Genomic DNA, 21,008 nt, shown 5'->3' on the forward strand with positions numbered 1-21,008 from the left:
ATTAGCGGTTTTGTAGTGTGGGTGTGTTGGTGTAAGGGTGCGCGGGAGAAATGGAAAGTCTGCTCTGTGGGACGAAGCGAACTTTTTTGAATAGTGGAAAATGACATAACTGACCGCTGAAGTCTGTATTTCGGAGATTTAACTGTAAAAAACGGAACTTTACGCCTTCCGCTAACGCCGAGCTAGATAACGGTTCATATCAATTGATTAATTCCGCATATTTCCCCTGAGTTCACTTTTCCTGTCTAAATAGCACAAAACAATGGTTCTTGCCCGAGAATAATGGGACCAAACTATTTCCATTCAATTTTTCCAACTGCATCCAGTGCTCAATCCAATAAAATACTTAGGATCCAGTTTTCTTTCAAAAAATGATTGCGGGATTCTCGGTTTGCGCCCCCACTGGTGTTTTGGGCCAATCAGCTGTTTCAGAAGAATTTCAAGTTGACATGAAATCGCCCGGTTTAAAGGGAAGGACTCAGTCAAGAGGTATTTCCAGCCACTGAGCAGGTTTACAAAAGATTTCGATGGCGTACAACAAGGTAGGTTGCACTCTCCCATTAACTCTCAACCCACAAATTAAATTTCACAACAATTCCAGGAGGCAATCATTATTATCCTCGATATCGGGGAAAACTCCACACGCATCGTGGATGGTTCCGATCAGACCCTGCTGGAAAAGGAGAAGCAATGCTGCACGAAATTGCTCCAGAAAAAAGTAAGGCTGACCCTCATATTTCCAACTATGCATAGATTAACTGACATTTTCCGCTCCCCTAGATTTTCGAGGGAAAAAAGGACGAGATCGGCCTGATCCTCATGGGAACAGAGGAAACGCAAAACCGCCTCAACAACGAATCGCTAGGATATGAAGGCATTTGTGAAACCTTCAACTTGAATATCCCCAATTGGAATTTAGTCAGAGCGATAAATCGGTGTCCGCCATGTGAGTCGGCCCAGGCTAATTGGCTGGACGCTATCGGCGTCGCGGTTGCCGTCCTTAACGAAGAATTGCAGTAAGATCCTTCCCCGATTCAGGCGGAACTTAATCAACATTAATGCGAGTTTATTTTCCAGGAAAAAGAAATTTGGCGCCACCAAGATTGTCCTGTTTACATCGTTCACTAATGTCGGGCATTGCAGCACCGAGAAGGGAGCTATTGTCCGGGATTTGAAGAATTTAGGAACTGAGTTGATCGTTATGTACGTATTTAGGAATTTCATCACTTTTTGTGCGTTTGGAAATTGTGTCATGGAATCAGCTCTGGCTAGAGTCAAGCTGAGGACACTGGGTAAACCATTCTTTACGGATCTCAGAGACATTTCTAGCTGCAGAGTGGGAGAGCTGCTTTCCTTCGTGAATGCTGCGGGCTGGCTCTGAAGATCCGAGCCGGCAGGACTCTGCCTCCCTGCTCCCATAACAACAGTCACGGTCTTAGGAGTTTGTGGCATCTGCGGGAAATCTTACCACATCAAATGTCTAGGTATTCCCGCAGTATTCTTAGAGATTCGAGCAAAGTTCGCTAAAAACATACAAGCAATACAGTTGCTCAATAAACAGTCCTCGACCTTGGCCGCCATTCAGCGTGCCGTTGAGACTTCCGCTTTGGTACCGAAGTCAAATGGATTCCCTCTACCGGCGGCTTCATCTACTGTATCTACTGTACCTCCAGCTGTGTCTGCATCTCCTTCTGCCAAGGACGACCATACCAAGCCCCCCGATTCAGCCCAATCACTGAATTCCGCCAATAACGTGAACCGCAACACTGGTGCAGTGCCAAAAATGCAGCGATCGACGTCGTCATCTGCATGTTCCCGACGGCTCATGAATCCGTTAGACGAGACTGTAGCTTCCGAAAAGGCGCTTTCTACTGTGCATAACAATGTGGCCTCAACATCGTCTCAGGAGGCTATGCACCAGGCCTCTCATTCTGTATTGAATTCGCCTGCAATACCCTTCTACATCAGGGTTGCTTCCACTGGCTCTTCACCCCTAATCCAGCGGCCCCCTTGCGACGAGTTACGGTCCACCGAGCCTCCGATCCTGTCTCGCTCCATCGCGCCTACGACGAGACAATATCCGCAGCCTCCTCAGCAAGTTTTGAATCGGAACACAGCCGCCCCACTTTCTGACATCGTTCCTGTCGCCAACGAAGCTCCGCTTCCCGCTACCGCCATATATCCTGGCACTTCATCCATCCATACCAGTGGCCCCAAGTTAAAGTTGGCGTCCCCACCTAAACAGCTCTTCATCTCCAGGCTAGCGTTCACAACGTCTACGGACGATGTTCTGGAGTATATAAGGGGCAAAGTTGGTTTACTTTCTCCTCTGTCCTGCATTAAACTCACAAAAGACGACAACACCGACCGGGTCATTGCATCTTTCAAGGTTACTTACCCACACGAAGTTGATGTCCTCGGCAACCCTTCTTTCTGGCCTGAAGGTGTATTCATAAAGCCGTATAAACGCCCCAATTCGCGGGTAAATTTCAGGGCAACCCGCCTGCCTCGCCGAGCTATATAACTGGATCCATGTTCACTGTCCGTATGTTTTATCAGAACGTCAGGGGTTTAAGAACCAAGCTGGGGGCCTTCAATTTATCCGCGCTGGCTCAGCAACACCATGCCATCTGTATCACCGAAACCTGGCTTGACGATGCCATATTATACTCCGAGCTCCCCGAAGGGTACTCCACTTTCCGTTGTGACAGGGACCGGGATGCTTCTCGTAAGTCCACTGGCGGTGGAGTCCTAATTGCTATAAAAGATTCACTCCCCGCTGAACTCGTCTTCTCCTCCTCTGGCTTTCCTTTTGATTGTGTTGCTCTTCGTGTCTCCCCGCCCAACTTCCTCCCGTTCATTGTTTCTTGTGTTTATGTCCCCTGTGCTAGCCCTTCTCACCTGTATGAAGAATTGTTTGACAGTTTGTCTGAACTCCTTACCGTCAGATTCCCTTCCCTCCCTTTCTTCCTTTGTGGAGATTTCAACCTTCCCATGCTCAACTGGCCTAATCATCCTAGTCTTCCAATTCCTTCCAACAACCTCTCCCATTCTTCCCTCCCACTTTCTTCCTTTATGTATACTTGCTCTGCCCTGAATTTCAACACCACCAAAAACTCCTTGGGCCGCACTCTCGATCTCTTCCTTTCCAACCTCCCCGAGCGCCACCTCTCTTTATTTCCTGGCACATCCCCGTATGTAAAAACCGACGCTCACCATCCCGCGGTTGAATTTGAAGCGGAGCTCCCTCGTTCAAAACCCAAAACCAAGCGTAAACCCACTAAGTTCAACTTCCGCAAAGCCAATTTTGACGGTCTGAACTCAGCTTTAGCGTCTTTCAACTGGGTTCATTTATTAAGTAATTCATCGTGTGATCAAGCTCTTAACACCTTCTACAATATCCTCTCTGATCTCCTCTCCTGTTATGTCCCTTCTTCCCCTCCCTGCCTACGTTCTTTCCCAACTTGGTTCACAACGGAACTTCATATTAACATGCGCTTGAAACATACACTGAGGAAGAAGTTTCGGGCTTCAAAAAATGACGCCGACCTTGCTCACTTTAAAGCTATACGATCCACTGTGAAGTCAATGGTCAGAAAGGCGTGTAAAAGGTACCTATTGAGCGTCGAAGCCGCCCTTACCCGCGGTAACTTAAAACTCTTTTGGTCTCACGCTCGCAACTCTCGTTATCCAACTCATTCTGTCCCTTCTTCTATCAGCTTCGCTGACTCCACTGCCAACTCCCCACAACAATCCTGCGACCTTCTCTGCACCTACTTCTCTTCAGTGTTTTCTCCCTCGAGCCCTTCACCGAATCACTAGCCATTCCTCTCCTTACGCCTTCCTTGGTTGAGTTCCTCATTGGTAACCTTGACCCCAATGTCGGACCTGGCCCCGATGGGCTTCCTAATCTCTTCCTCCTTAACTGTAGAAAACACATTTCCCTCCCCCTGTGTATAATCTACAACAAAAGTCTAGACGAATGCTACTTTCTCCGTCTGTGGAAAGAGGCCCTTATCATTCCTATCCTCAAGAGCGGAGACCCTTCCCTTGCTGTGAACTACCGCCCCATTTCCCTTCTCTCCTCTTGCTCCAAAATCCTAGAAAGATACGTCAACGACTGGTTGACCGCGCACTTCGGTCATCTCATTGTCAAAGAGCAGCATAGTTTCGTGAAACATAGATCAACGGCTTCAAATCTTCTGGTCTTTACCAACTTTGTTGCTAAACGCTTGAATTCACGACAGGAGGTACATGCTGTTTACACTGATTTCTCCAAAGCCTTTGACACCGTTGACCATAACATTCTCCTCTCTAAACTTTCCTCGCTAGAGTTCCCTCCCTCAGTCATCTCCTGGCTTTCCTCCTATCTCTCATACCGTTCATGCAAAGTTTCTTTACATGGTCACTCATCTCGTTCCTTCTCTCCTTCCTCTGGTGTTCCCCAAGGCTCTATACTTGGCCCCCTACTCTTCCTGTTTTTTATCAATGACCTCGCCTCCATCCTCACCTGTCCGTATTTGCTTTACGCAGACGACCTTAAATTGTTTGCCTCTGTTTCGTCTCCATTGGACTGTGCTCTCTTACAATCCAACCTTGATAATTTAGCCCGTTGGTGTTCGGTCAACAAGCTAATACTGAATGTCAACAAATGCCACTGGATGCGCTATTCCCTGAAACCCTCCCCATCATCCTTTTCCTATTCTCTCAGTGGCCAACCCCTTTCACTAATGACCTCCTTCAAAGACCTGGGTGTAATATTCGACGATAAACTTCGTTTCAATTCCCACTTCGTTGACATCATCAATAGAGCTTCCAAAATGTCTGGTTTTATCCTACGTTCCTCGTCCGACTTTACCTCAATCCAGCCCTCCTTAACACTCTTCAATTCCCTTGTCAAAAACATCCTCGAATACTGCTCTGTAGTCTGGTCCCCCTACCGCATCCGTGACGGCCGCACTCTTGAAGCTGTACAACGCAAATTCACCCGGACCCTCTTTTACAAAAAGAACCTTCCACGGGTTGATTATCCGTCACGACTCCGCACCCTCAATCTCCCCTCCCTACAGCAACGCCGTATTTTCCTTGATATGTGTACTCTTTTCAAACTCTGCAATGGTCTGATGGACTGCTCCGCCAACTCGGATATTACTCTCCGTATCGCCTCGTCTCATGACACACGTAATGCAGACATTTTTGATGTGCCCTTCGCCGAGCTCGAGATTTACTTTCACTCTCCGATCCCGAGGTTTTGCCGGTCGTACAATGCCCTACAGCTTGGTTCATTTGACTCTATGTCCCTCTCTAGCTTTAAGCGCAAAATATGTCATTTACTTGCTCCTCCCTCTGAGGACAATATGTAATAAGAAATTTGCTTTCTGTGTATTGTCCTCATTAAATAAATAAATAAAACGGCTCACCAAAGCGCTAATTAGGCTCCTCAGAGCGTCCACCGATACCTACCTACCCCCTACTCTTCCAACTAAGCAACGAACCTATCATGAAGCTACACGTGAGATGATGATCCCAGTAGTCAGGGGAAGCTTAATGACGGAGGATGACCCATTTCAAAATGATGCTTTGACCACATTCCATGTCCGATTCACAGAATATGCTGAGATTTTCCAAAGCGCTAGAGCAAAGGTTCTAAACCTAAAGTTTACTTTGTTTAAAAGAGGGACGAAGACAGCTACGGCTTCTTACCAGGGCGAAGGCAACTCTTCAGACGCTACCTCACCTCTGCCCTGGGAGCAGCGTGACTGAAGCGGCTCGCAGATGTTATACGCTCCCCTTTATAATTCGCAAAACACGACAAGGTGCGAATTATAATCAACGCAAATCCGCCTACAGATCAGACTAAAGCTTGGCCGGAACTAGACAACTTTTTGAGGGATCGGGGAGTCCTAAGTCCGCATCCACTTGATGCCAGACCGGACGAAATGGAGAGCAACTTGCTCCCACGCTTAATGGTCTATGGACTCCTCTTTTTGGCATCAAGTGGATGCGGACCTAGGATTCCCCAACCCCTAAAAAGTTTACTTTGTTTTTTTGTTTGAAATTGTGGTGGCTCACTGCATCTATGTGATTTTCTTTAGAGAACTGTCCTGCGAGGAGGACTTGAGGCAACGTACTTTATACTATCCTCAGTAAAACAAAAATAAAATGCTGAGATCAGGGAAAGAGATAAATAAGGTATACTTGGAGTTATTCCACTATGCCAAATCCTACCTGATCTCTCTTGGTGACAGCTCCCACGACAGGCCCCCGTCACTGATTGCAAAGCCGTTCCCTATCAGACCATCGCACCTCAACATCGGCTGTTGATTGCCGTCCTGTGAATTAAGCCACCGATAAAACCGTGGCGATTCCGTGGGATGAAAGAAAAAATTATCCCATTATGAATGTGGAACCAAACTGAAGGCACTATACACAAAGCGGCCTCTGCAACGCTCAGGGGTCACCAAGCCAGGTAAGCAGTTCATCAACCGAGATACTTGGCTTTGGAATGACAATGTCGAAATGAAGATCCGTGAAAAAAAAAAACGCTTCTATCACAAGTTTCCCGACGATGAAACGCTAGCCAATTGGAAAATTTATAAGAATGCCAACCGGGAACCAAAGAAACACAAAAATCTTTACAATGAACTGGACACTCTGGATGACGAGAAAGATTTGTATTGACTTGCCAAATGTCAAAACGAACGCACACAGGATATCGAACACTTCTGTTACGTTAATGACAAGAACGGTACTTTACTTACCAACTGTCGAGAATATTTCGAGCAGATTTCAACTGAAGAATTTGTTCATCCTCCACTCTCAGAAGCATTGCCGACATTTGGAGCAATTCCACTTGTCGGCGCAACTCGTCTCCACGTACTAGAGAAGGATGATCAGACCCGAGTCTGCAAAGGACTCATCTGAAGTGGCTCTTGCCACGAAGCTTCATCGGAGGTTATCTGGTACTACGGGAACCAGGATGGTCCTCTAATAGCATATGCTCCAGGAGAATTCCTGGAGGATGTGCTCTCGGCCTGGTTATTTGCGGTTGGTCTCCTAGTGGGAGTTTACATTGCGGGGAGAGCTCCTTGGAGTCGTGGTGTGTTGTTCTTTGTGATCGACTTATTAACGAACGTTTCAAATCGGCGAGAAGACCGCAGGAGGTCAGCGCGTCGCGTTTACACTTCCTTCTTGTTCCGACCGCCGGCGAATGCGGCCGTAGTTTACGGCAGTGATCGTTGATTGTGAAAACAGTTTTGTCTTCTTTCATGTTAGTGATAAATTGGTGACCCCGACGACGGCACAAAATCATTGTATGGAATTCGATCTTCTGATTGAAGTGTTTTGTGATTGCTTATTGGGTCGTGATCGCATTCTCGCGATTGATTCAAAATTCACGTTAATTTCAGTACAAGAGTTTGTCTGTGGAGGATCTCGCGTCAGTACAATTGCTGTGTCAGAAGCTCGTCAGCACAAAGCGGAAGGAAAACGCCAATAGCGTGAAAAGTTTTTTCGACGTATCAGTTCTCTTCGCCAGGGGATGGTGGTCATCATTTGACTGTTGCAAAGACCACGGATTATTTAGTAACGGTGTGGTGTAGACGCGTTTGTACGTGAACTATTCAATTGCATTCAATCGAACCTTCGACAAATCAAGGACTTCCACTATCCGATCTGAACTTCCGACGCTCGTGTGAACTTATTCTTTTAATAATAATAATCGTTGGGGCAATAATCTATATTGGATCAGGGCCTTGAAGTGTGTTAGAGCACTTCATTCAAGACCGTAACGGTACACTACAGTACACTGTAGGAGGCAATGTGGTCAGCATTGCGCTCGCCCGAGACTATTACCCTGATTTGACTTAGGTACTCATTCACAGCTGAATCGACTGGTATCCGACATGAAATCACAAAACTAATCCCACTGCCACCACTGAGATTTGAACCGCGCCCTTCCATACAACAGCCTTGTGCCCTAACCATTCAACTATTCTGTTGTCAACCAATATGGAACATTGAAAAAGAACTACAAAAAAAGTTAAAATTCGTTGCCTTCAGTGGCTGCATCAAAAACGAAAAAATCCCACGAAGATTCACGCCACCGCTTGCATCGGTCCCTCCACAACATCCACTCAACTTCACAGCAGGTGTCCGTCATCACTAAATCACAACGGAAATTGTCATGGGGTCGAAAATCTCAATTCAATTTAAACGACACTTGTGGACGCAGGTTCCAAGCTTACGGCTTAGTACTTTGCGTTCGGGAAGTAAATTTCGATCGCAGTCACGGTCGAGGTCCTCTTCCTGAGAAGGATGTTCGATCAGTCGCGCGCTGGGTGCCCCGAGGACGGCTACCCGAAGTGCAGTACCACGTCGTCTTACCATTTTTGACCCTCTGAGCAGGCGTTGCTTTCTGGTCGACACCGGCACGGAAGCATCAGTTCCGCCCATACACCGTCCAAACGGGTTAATACTGCAAAACTTGCGAGTGATTACCGTGAACTCCTCTCCCATCAGCACTTACGGCTACAGGCAGGTGAACGTGAGTCTCGGATTGTAATGAACGTTTTCGTGGTGATTCGTTTTGGCGGATATTAACACCTCTATTTCTTGTGTCACTATGGACTGTTGCCTTAATATACCCCGCCACCTCTTTTTCAAGTCGTCGGGAAAAATTTTCACCTTTTCCCGCAAACGACACTTTTTCCATTGTTTTCGAGGACATTGCCGACCATCACATTCGCGCACTCCTCCGAAAATATCGCAACATTAATACCGAAAGTAGTTTCTCGCAGCCGGTTAAACACGGTATACAGCACTACATAGACCCCCGCCCCCAACACTACCGACTCCCGGATCTTCACAAAGATGCTTCCCTTATCACCCCAGAAGCTAGCTGTTGCAAAGAGAGAGTTCGAAGACTTGATGAAACAGGGCAGGCCATCCAATAGCTGTTGGTCCTCTCCACTTCATTTGGTCCCTAAGCCAAACGTTGAATGGCGGCCATACTCTCGAGGATATACCGAAAACGGCTATTTGCATACCTTTTGAACTCTTGGAGTTCACCAGGAAGACATTTGCGCAGACATTCCAAAATTCGTCCACTTTGTCCTAGAAAACTTAACCTTCTGTTTCATCTACATGGATCATGTCTCCTTGAGGCCGAGCGCGTTCTAATCATTAGAAATTCCTACAAAAGCAGGTGAAATTTTTTGGTCAAATGATCACGCCTGACGGAATTCAACCAGACCCAGACAAGATTGAAACCATCAAAAACTTTCCCCTACCAATTATGGTGAAGGATCTGCGAAGGTTATTGAACATGTTAAATTTCTATCGTCGTTTCCTGCCCAAGGTCGCTCATCATCAAGCGATCCTCTGGGCCCAACCTCCCGCGAGGTTGCATTGTCTACTGAGGCCGTCCAGGCATTTAAAACCGTCAAACAACAGCTGGTTGATGCTACATTTCTGACACTTCCTCGACCAGATGCAGCCCTAGCCGTGTCCATCGATCTCTCAGACACAGCGGTAGGCGCCGGGTGAACCAAACCTGGCAACCGTTGCGCTTTTCGAAACAACTCAACCGAAACAGCTCAACGCAACTACAGCGCCTATGATCGTGAGTTACTAGCCGCGTACCTCTCCATTAAATACTTCCGTCTTTTTCTTGAGGGCAGACCATTGACTTTGTTCATGAATCACCAGCCCCTAAGCTCGCGATCCATTCTCGACAGAGGGTGTCGGCATATGATTGGGCAGTAATGTCAGCCAGACCTGGGTCTCAAACGCCATATGACCACGGCATACCACCCGCAGTCCAATGGGATGCTGACATGTTGAAAGCTCTTCGGAGGACGCTGCACTCGCCATATAGGGGCCCCTTTGAAGTCCTTGAGCAACGGAAGCACTCTTTCAAAGGCGGTTCCAAATGGGTCCCCTTGTCGAAACTAAAACCTTTCGTCGGACCGGGGGAAGCTAAAAAACGCATCCGCGAAGCGTCAGGTTCGCCCGGTAACACTATTGGCGGAAACACATCCCTGGTTCCTCCGCTGAACACGCACGGTTTCACGGATTTAAGATTTATCTCACCTTGGCCTCTTGTGCGCTGTGCTATCCAACGAAGTCTGAGGCAGTTCCACCGTAGATTTGCAATTTCAGCCTGCACCAATACAGTGCACAAGTATAGTCTCCTTTTGTGCGCCGATGACTGGTGATCCATGGTCGTGAAATTTTCCAATACTTTGCATCGTTACATACTTTACACTGCGATGGTCATGTCAGGAATAGTGCCCTCGCGACCAAGGTATCGGGATGTTGAAGTGGTCCCGATAATTAGGACAATAACATAATTCTGACCCTGAGGATGCAGCATGTGGATCGTAGTGGTTCATTTTTCGCTTTTTGCAACTCTTTGGAGACCTGGCTCTACCTGAAGCCAAGAAAATGAATTACATCTTTTTTATGCAGATCACGATCCTTGCAAAGAACACAGCATTCTTCGTACTTCTAACACAAACTGCTTCCGTGCTGTCCTTTGCAAACCACGGCTATATGCCATTGGCCCAGCACTTAAAACAGGAGGTCAAAACGGCTTCTGGCCTTATTTTCCATGATCCACCTGGTCTTTGTTTTCCCGCAACGAGGAAGTTGACTCGGTGTCTTCTCAGGGACGGTGACAATGGCCAATTTTTGTCCTCTAGAGTTGATCGATGTTACAACCATCTTAAGGTTGCTAACATCTAGGCAATCCCATTTTATCGGTTCTATCGTCCTTTCTTCGTTCGCGAGACAGCCCAGATCCTTTATTTCGAAAGCACGCGTGGGTTCTAGGCTGAAAACTACCACTTTCGTGCCTCGAATGCTCTGAACTGATTCGCACAAAGTACTCTTCTTATGGGTCTTCAATCTAAACTCGACAAGTATATCGTCGGTTCGAATCCGCCGGATAGACTTAACGTCTACCCTACCTTCTTCTGGTTTGGCATTGTTAGGGTTTGCTCGAAGAACTTTCGCAAAAGATCTCCCTTCGTTGGGCATGATGAGAAGAACCTGTGATCATGGCTTGTTCTTTCTCTTTTTCATTAGGGCTGATGTCGTAGTTGAACTCGACTTGCTACGTTTGAGTCACTGTCGTCGATATCCAACTTATGCTGTTGTTGCTATATAGTCGCCTTTTCTCGACGCTGTCTGACCGGTTTGGGTACCACTTAGCGGAATTCTTCTTGATGCATCTTTGGCAGCGTGACGCAATGTAAGCAGATGGGTAGGGGCTGTCATCTCCACCGACATTGTCTTAGACCATAAAGCAAAAAATCAAATTTATCCCTTCCTCCTATCTTCTCCCTCCTTTCCAATCGTCTTTTACGATCTTCACCTACGAAACGTCCGACTTCCAACGACAGCATTGACCTATTTTTCCGGGACCTAAAATTTTCTAGTAGATCCATTTTCACTACTTTCCGTCATAGATACGAGTGCTAACCGTTCCCTGTTTTTGTTTTTCCTTGCAGAAGTGACAATATCGAGTTTTGCTTCGATGAAGGTGCTGGTGAAGAGGGTTCAGAAGGGCCATCGCAAGCTACGTTCAGTCAAATGCCCGATAAGCCTTTACAACAAGTACAAGCGGAACGACTGATTCTTGAAATTATCGAAGAAACTGATGGCAACTTGACGAGCTTTCAGTACTTGATTGACCATCTTACGCACTTTCAGAAGAAACGATCGCGTTTATGGTATTGGAACACGAAGTTAGAGATCGGGAAGGATTTAGAAATGCAAATTGCAGCTACGATTTCGGTGAGTCTATGCAAATATTACTGGAATTTAAGGAGCAGATTTTTACCATCTTCATTCATCCTACCTAATTAACCAGAATCGATTGCTAGCTCCTCCTCCGCCTTTTTTGTTAATAATGCAATCCTCATTGAAACATGAAATGGCTCCGATTCCACCCCCATTTCTGAAATTGGAAAATTTGGGACTGTGCCAGTGACAGTGATCTGTTCCAAAATGGGTGCCTTAAATGCCTCGATCAGTGTCCTAAACCAGAGGTGAACTGCGCCGTAAAATTGCAGCGCGTGGCATTCCACAACTAGCGTCCTCTTCACTCGACGCCTTAACGAACCTAAAAAATTAAAAATTCTACCGCAGCGCCGTCCACTCTGTTGCTCTGTAGCTTCAATTGTTAAGCAGGAACCAAGGCCAACGAAAGCACCCTCGCGATTTTGAAGATAGAGTACTAGACCAATCACATAATTGGCTATAATACCTTCCGAAATTAGGTCATTCTTGGTCGATGCGGCATCGAGTTGATCGTCTAGAAGTGCAAGAAAAACGCTTTCAATGGTATCCGCTCAGATGATAACCCACTAGCTAAGATTGATCTCAACATCCGGGTCAACGAAAGACGACCCGAAGGCGAAAGGGAGAGTTGTAGCGAACTTGACCCAGATGAGCCGACCTCAAGGGAAAAAGAAGATGTTGAAGATTGCAGCAGGTATTGCTATCATTTTGGGATTTTGTCTAAAGTTTTCAGAAGGTCGTCGAAAAAGAAAGCCCGCTCACAACTCCTCAATAAAAGCAGATTTATTAAAACCGAAACGCGATTCGATAAAATACAATAAACGAAAATATCGGGCACGCTCTGACGACCTGATGGTCGAAAACGTTCTCCTCCTTTCTTGCTTTGGTAGCGATGGTACGCCACTCGGTGATCGTTAGTGAAAAAAATACGTCACTTTCGCAAACATTCGCAACCTGCTCAATAGAAACGATCGGCTGGCCTCACCTCTCACCTGACCTCAACACTCCCCTTTAAGTGGTGTTCTCTGTAAGCGGGCAAAACGCAACCATTTCAAGGCAACTTCATCTGGGGGCGACGAAGAGGAAAGGAAGGGGAGGGAGTCGTCGCTAATGGTTAATGGAGACACCCCTAATATTACGGGAGTAATGTTGGCTCCTTAACTTCCTGCACAATTAACTAGAACGGTCAGTTTGGCCGTCAAACCTTTCGAAATTTGCTGGTTTCCATCTGCTGAAACGTTTCGTTAGTGGCCGGTGACGTCTATAGCCTACGATCAGTCGTCGTTGCGGCGGATGATTTGATTTGCTTCAGGGTATGGGGGTGTTATCTCGACCCTATTAAATACGTACGAGCATCCAGAGTTCCCTGGAATATTTCTCGAAGCTTACGCCGGTTTCATAGTCTGTGCAAAGCTGCGGAAACTCTTCACTAAAGCAGAAGGGCAGGCGCCTCGATCACTCTGAGTGGCGAAGAATTTTCCAGAACCCTAAATCGTAGAGCATCTCCACAGAGGATGCCTGCAAATCGCCCTTAAAGTTGGTGCGGAGAGCGACGAAGATCAGAAGCAGAAATGTTGACCATGGCGTCCTCGGTTCACACGAGAGAGCTGTTCGGTGGAATCGTTCTACCTTGCCCTTCTATATAGTACATACCTTTGAGGATCCCAGGAGTTTGACTAATTTGGAGAACAAGGCGGATTGAAAATGAGCGCCCTAGTCGATCGTGATGGTTTATGGTGTCCAATATAGGTTGATCTATCCACCGATGAGGACTCTGGGGATAATCTGGAAGGAGGACAGATGACCCCGCCCCTCCGTTGTGGTAAAGTTACCCAAGGCCGGGCAGTTATGCCGATGAATTTTATCTCATTGGAAGAGTTCGTACGAGCCCGTGCAACTATTTAGATCGCGAATCATGAGGCATGTTAGGTCTGGCGCTTGGATGTGGTTGGTAGATAGGGCTTAACTGTCCGCGTAAATACATTGAAGGAGATAGAGAAACCGTCGATTATGAACGACTGGAGATCCAGACTTGATGTGCACGGGATGCACTTGCTGAAGCTCCTAGTTCTCGGCTTGCATCAAGACAATGGAGTTTGGAAGATGGTTGCGATGGGGACGAGCACTACGCCATCCTGACGAGAGCCAGTTTGATTTAAATTCAAGGCTAAACTCCAGCTGGCACACTTGCCCGACGAGGCTTTATTTGAACATTGGGATATTGCGACAACGAGAGGCCTATGATCGGTGTAGATCAGGAATAATCTGCCCTCACACACCATTTGAGAATTTAGCATCGTAAGTGGTCAAAACCTTGGACTCGTAGGCGCTATATTGCAACTGGCTCTCGAAAGGCTTCCTGAAGGAGAAAACAATAGGTCTTCATAATCCGTGAGGGTCCTGCTATTCGGGGGCCGCACCGATGGCGATATCCGAAGCGACAGTAAGTAAAGTCAGTAGAGCTTCAGATCAGTGATCCTCAACGATGGCGACTTTGAGTGGAAAAATGAAAGTTGACTGAATATGGAGTCCGCATCCACTTGGTGACTCCCTACAACCCCAACAAAAAATTCACTTTGATTTAATTTAGGTCTGAACATAGGACGGATTTCACTTCAATATAATTCGAACTCATGTCGTGTTTGCGATTGTAAATAAATGGAGCGATTGCCACTTGTCGTCGCTTTCGGTCACGCTGCTCTCAGGGCGGAGGTAAAGCAGCGTCTTATGAGTTGCCCCTGCTCTGGACGATAACTTCAGTCAACGTTTTTTTTAAAAACTTGAGTGTTTAACTCAAAAAGAGAGTTCCGTGTGCCACGAGAGAGGAAGTAAGTTACTTCACAAGTGGTCTTGTCCGTCATCAAGTGGATGCAGACTCCGGACTCCCTGCATCCTCAACCTTTGAGTGTTTTGTTAAGTGACACCATGGTACGGGCTGAGTTTGGGATGCATCGTCGGGTGGGGGATAGTAATTGAGCAGTCCTATTTAGTGACGAAGCTCGGTGGGAGACCGCGGTGGCTTGAAACCGTCGGAGGAGATGAAATATCCCAGGTATATTATTTGCTCTTTCCCGAGGACGCAGTTTTCAGCGGAGCTTGGCACTACGAAGGGCTTCAAAGAGCCGGCGAGGATGCCAAAGATGCTGTGTGTGACCATCGGAAACGATAATGATGTCGTTCAGATATGCTTTTGCGAATGGGAGATCGCTAAAGTGATTATAATACATTTTTCACTGAAGAGCGAGTAAGCTCGGAAAGCCCATGAGACATCGTGATCATTGTCTTCGGTATATCCTCCGCGATGGCGATGTGATAAAACACCGAGTTCAGTCCATCACCGAAAGAATGGCACCGACTAGCTCAGCTGCTCGACGATCGGAAGAGGATAGTGATCCCCAGTTGTATTGGCGTTGAGTCACCTGTAATCGCCCGTGTCACGCCAAGTTAATTTTGGTTTCGGGACAAGGTGTAGGGAGTTCGCCAGGATGATCTCCAGGGCAAAAAGTAGCTTCAACTCTTCCTGAGACGGGAGTCGACAAGTCCCTGAATGCATTTGATAATCGACAGGACAGACGTATGTATTTAATGGCGGATTAGAAGGTCAAGCAGTTTGACAGTCGAGCCATCTGACCGGATGTCGTGGTATTTGACGGGGATATGAAGCTTTTTGATGTGAAGCCAATGAAGATTCCGATTAGCTGTTGACCTTAAAGAACGACAAGCAGTTTATGGTGGCAGAGATACTCCTCATGGCGATGACATCAACGACCGCAAAGCCCAGGAGGGGTCGCCGTAATCTGTAAATGCTGTGCACGGCAATCATTGGGGAGTTAGTTGCCGCGAGCTTAAAGACTTGGCGCAATCGGTTCCTCTTTAGTACCGTATTCAGGAGGAGCGTGCGAATTTCCATCGTGTACGAACAAGAGACTTTCCACAGGAGATCAACGCACGTGAATCGGTGGTGGCTGAGATATTCGAAAAGCTAAAAAAAAATTGCGAACGTTGCCATGAAATTCCGCTTGGAACTGAATGTAGCTCTGCTGAAGTGTCCCGTCGACACCCGCTTATACGTCTCGCTGCTAGCCTGGCTCAGGAATGTGAGAGGGGAAGGGGATGAGGAGGCGTAAGTCCCTGGGTGGCAAAGTTGAAGACCCGTACCGCTTCAGTACTATGACTAATGACCATGCAGTTACGTGCTTCTGATAGAGGGATGTGGGAGATCTGGAACGCGACATCTGGACCATAAGGGCTTGGTCCTCTTTGAAAGCCCGTAACCGTGGCGGAAAACTAGAGGATCCTCCCAACAAACCAAATTAGATCTGAAAACTCGATCCTTAATTTACTTTCCTCAGTAGAAAAACTGTTTGATTGGTCAAATGCCAACTAGAGGGATGCTTTTCTAAATCTTGGTCTTACTGCACGAACCTATACAACTTGTGAGCAGTACTGGTTGTAAAATAAAGAGATTGCCTCTGTACATCGGGTCTCAGCTCATAACATAGTAATCCTACGAAATTGTCTTCCGTTAAGAAATTTGCTCGGCTATCGCATCAACCCAAGGATATCCTAGTTCTTTAACGAGCCCTTAAACTGCTGACGAGAGCCCTATAAAAAGAGGTCCACTGAATTCGTGCGACAGACTGGCGATAGTTTCAATAAAATCTGCTCCTTTGAGAGAGTTGTGTTAGAAGCTTCCACGTGTAAAAGGAACTGGTTGATAGGCAAAGATGTCGGTGTGCCATCAAAAATAAACTCTCAGGACGCGATAGTAGTGTAGTCACTATCCCCCGAAGTAGAGTTAGGCGGTCGCGCGTGACATCCTAAAGGCGTCCGCAACGTCCAGTTCGCTCTGTCCGTGAAAATTAACAGGTCCTAATGTCTTCCACAGTAACAGTCTTTTTTTTTTGAGGAGGTGGAAACCTTCAAAAGACACTGGTCTGGACACACCAGCGTGTGGGATTTTTACCCACCAAAACCACCCCCGACTCCCTCCCTGCCCCGCGGAACCACCATAAGGTATTACATCACGGGGCGGAGTCAGCTCACTCTAGGTTTATCACCTTTCTTCTATATTTTCTCCTCTTCTCTGCTTTTCGCAGTTTATTTTGAATAGATGCGATCATGCAGTTGACCGCATCCCAATTCTCTTGATGTGGTAGCATTTTCGACACCAGATTTTCTGGTACCAGCACCTCTCCTAGAGTCTCCTCTAGATTCCTCCTTTTTTCCAAAAATCTCGGACAGTGGAAGAATACATGCTCTGGGTCCTCTGGGACTCCATCGCACTTTGGGCAGTCGGGTGAGGTCTCCAAATTAAACCTGTGAAGGTATTGGAGATATCCTCCATGCCCTGTGAGAAACTGGATGAGATTATAATTACTCTCATCGTGTCGTCTCTCCAACCACTCCTTGATGGCAGGAATGAGCCTGTGAGTCCATCGACATTTTCCTGAACGTTCCCACCGCTCTTGCCATCTATTTATGGATCTCTCCCTTTCAGTCTTCTTCGTCCGCGATGAGGAAGAGGTTGGCTTCGCATTGTATATGTTCGCCATCTCATCTGCCAAGATACCAATCGGCATCATTCCAGAGATGACGAATGCTGCGTCATTTGAGACAGTTCTGAAGGCAGAGCATACCCTCAGGGCTGTCCTCCTGTAGACTGAACTCAGTTTGGTAGCGTTCCCTGACATCCGCAATGCCTCCCTCCCAACTGGGGTTGCATAGAGCATGATTGAGGTCACCACCCTGGCTATAAACAACCTAGAGGTATGCCGTGGCCCTCCCACGTTCGGGATCATCCTTGCCAGGGTCATACTTACAGTTGATGATTTGTCGCAAACATACCGCACATGTTGCTTATAGCTAAGCTTCCTGTCTATCACCACCCCCAAGTATTTGATGGTCGGCTTGGAAGTGATGATATGATTCCCGATCCTAATACAGGCGTAATTTCTCTTCCGGCGCTTAGTGATGACGCAAGTGTCAGACCAGAGCTCTTTAGCCAACTTTTAACAGCACCGATTGCCTCGAGTATAACTCACCGTCTTCGAGATGCTTTGCGACAACAACCAGCGCTATGTCATCAGCGTAACCCACCACTGTGGCTTCCCCCGGAAGGGGAGATTAAGTACATCGTTGTACATGATGTTCCACAGTAGTGGGCCCAATACGGAGCCCTGCGGGACATCCCCGGAAACAACGTACTCCTGGGGTCCGTCATCGGTGTCATACCAGAGCCTCCTTTCAGTTAAATAACTATCGACGATAGCAGCGAGATAGGCGGCAATACCAACCTTCGCTAAAGATTTCCGTATTAGATTGCAATTGGCCGAATTGAATTCATTTTTCACATCCAGGGTTACTACCACGCAAAATTTGCTGGTACTACCCTTTCCGTGAATTGCATCTTCGGCCAAGCCAGTAACCAATTTTATGGCATAAATGGTTGATCGGGCTGTACGGAACCCATACTGCCGATCTGAAAGCCCACCTGGGCTCTCAACAACCGGGAGTAATCTATTATAGGTTACTCGCTCTAGCATTTTCCCCACCGTGTCCAGGAGACATATGGGTCGGTATGAGGATGGTTCACCTGGAGGGTTACCTGGCTTAGGCAGAAGTACCAACTTCTGCCGCTTCCATGCCGCTGGAAATATCCCCTCGGACATGCACGCTTCGAACAACTCAGCGAACATGTCCAGTCTGGATTTCACGGCAAGCTTAAGGGCCTTATTCGGTACTTCGTCCAGGCCCGGCGCTTTATTGTCTCCTATTCTACCGCAGATATCCAACAGGTCGTCTCTGGTGACTGGCGGAATTGCCGTCACATTCAGAGTTGGTTGGAATGTGTCGATGCTCTCCTCTTGCTGGGGGAATAACCGCTGGATGATCCACAGTAACAGTCTGGCTCTTAACTATGATACACACAGACATAACCTCCTCCCTGCATTCCCAAGCCTGGCTTGCACACATTACAAAAGACAATTCATAAGCATTTGATTCAGGCATGCAGCAATTCTTCATTTAAAAATTCACCCCCTGCCTTCCTCTAACATACATATTTATATCCTTCCCACATTCCCTCCTTCGTCTTCTGTTCGAAAATTTCCAAATACTTTCTTTACAATGTTCCAAGCTTTTATGCGTAAGATATATTTTCATTCCCTTCTACTTCGCATTTTACACAGATCAAAGCTGAATCTCACTTCAAATTCCAAACAACTGCAAAGGACGAAAACATGTCCTTACAAATGGAAACTGAATATTTCAAAAACGGGGAGAAAATTGAGCTTAGCCCCGAGGACAAACTAAAAGGTTACATGATTGGTTTGACACCAATTCCCTACGATGAAACGCTTGGCATGAAAAAACCCAACACGACGAAGGGTCTCCGTTGCCTGGCATTCACAAAGAGTTCAACAATTCCTCCTCAACTTCTCTGTGGAAACGGCACTTATTTGGTTATGGCCAAGGAAGGAGACGGACGGTCGCAGAAACTTTTCCGATTGTTGGTGGAAGCAATGATTCGACTGGGTCATTCTATGATTGCTAGCAAGGTTTATATGAACGGACACAAGCCAAAGTTGGTAGCTTTAACTCCGAACAATAGCACTGCGTTTCCGACGTTGAACATGTATGAAATGGTCTTTGCTGACCAAGTCCATCATTGGTATTTCCCGCAACTTTGCACAAAGAAAACCCAACCCTCGCCGGAGCAATACGCGGCTGTTGAGGAGCTGATTGATTCAATGGATTTAATGGATGCGGGGGAAGGAGGCGGAGAAGCCTTTCCTCATAACAAGCTTGTGAGTCCTGTCGTTCAAAATATCTACGAAACTGTGACGAAGCGAGCACTGGACCCTAAATACAAAGTCGAAGTATTTGATCATCGCCTATTGGAAGCGTTAAAAATGCCCCAGGTCGTATTGGACCGATCTGTCGAGCCTATTAAGAAAATCAAAGAGCTGTTCACATTAGAAGCACCGAAAACTTACAAAAAGGAACTCGTCCGAAAGCTATGCCTTATCCCCGTCGAATCAGATGCTGACCCCCAAGCCTTCGCTCAGTATGAACTCCCCGAAGAAACGAAGAAAGTCCTAGAAATTGGCACAGTCACACCTGAAGAAGATTTCAAAGCGCTTGTCAATGAGGACATAACCGCTTTCCCGAAAGTTTCTGAACAATTGGCGAATGTCCTGTACGATTTGATATTCAAAACGATGACGGATCAAAGTGAGAAAGTTTGTGATACGATGACAACATTCCGGGAATTTGCGAAATTCTATGGACCGTATGTGTACACAGATTGGATTCGCAACGTTAAAACGACGGTTGTGACGAGGAGGAAGGTCGATTTCTGGGAAAACGTGGTGGTGCGAAATCGATTGGGTATCATTTCAGCCTCTGAAAGTGAACAAGTCGTGAGTGTGACGGATGAGGAGGCGGAGGAATTTTACAGAGTGAATATTGGAGCAAGTGCATCAGGTGCGGGCCAGGATGATGAGGTGGATGTTGATGATTTGTTTGGGCAAATGTAATTTGTACTGTTTTTCAACAATAAATATTTTTATATGAGAGAAAAATCGACTGTTTTCAATTCTTATTCGAGGCTGTACTGGAAGTCCTGTCGGCCTTTCCTCCAAATTTTTGTATAACAACAACTTCAAAACAACAAAATAATTTGAGACTTATTTTCAGCCTAGTTTCTACCCTATCTTACGGAATTGAAGGCATTTCTGACATCAAGCGTTATGCCTCGGCTCAATGAGCCGCATCTACGGCCTCCATAATAGCATCCACTGTGGGTTTCCCCGTTCTAAATCCGAACTGCCTTGGGCGGATCACTTCAGTGAGTCTACTCCTGATGAGCAAGCGTTGAACGCTCCAAGCAGCAAGTCTGGTCGTTGGCGGAACAGCAGTTTGTAAACTTCCGCCAGGATGCCATCAGGACCTGGCGCCCTCTTGTTTTTCATAGTAAGAACCGCTTCTTCGAACTCTCATTGTGAAAAGGGGGCAATCCTCGACGCTTTCCGCACTATTGACATCAACCCGTACAGGATATCTGGGGAATAACGCCCGTACAATGGGCTCCATCTGGTCGGTATTTAATATACATGGCTTCCGCAGAGCCCCGATTTTCCGGGTAACAAGCTTCTAGTCAAGTCCTCACGGGGCCTCATTCACTTCATTGACCAGGTTCT

The 21,008-nt window shown here is 46.8% G+C and overlaps 1 protein-coding gene across 1 annotated transcript; it reads left to right on the forward strand.

The window, feature by feature from the left end:
- The first annotated feature begins 14 nt into the window (after positions 1-14).
- LOC119653234 (X-ray repair cross-complementing protein 5-like) lies at positions 15-20,384 on the forward strand. The gene is made up of 6 exons (XM_038057823.1): positions 15-542; positions 602-718; positions 781-1,016; positions 1,078-1,203; positions 11,514-11,799; positions 18,996-20,384. Exons 1-6 carry the CDS (start codon positions 528-530, stop codon positions 20,343-20,345), a joined length of 2,130 nt encoding a protein of 709 aa, XP_037913751.1. The 5' UTR covers positions 15-527; the 3' UTR covers positions 20,346-20,384.
- The last annotated feature ends 624 nt before the right edge of the window (positions 20,385-21,008 follow it).

The sequence above is a fragment of the Hermetia illucens genome, chromosome 3 (genome assembly GCF_905115235.1).
Source record: "Hermetia illucens chromosome 3, iHerIll2.2.curated.20191125, whole genome shotgun sequence".
Classification (NCBI taxonomy): Eukaryota; Metazoa; Arthropoda; class Insecta; order Diptera; family Stratiomyidae; genus Hermetia; species Hermetia illucens.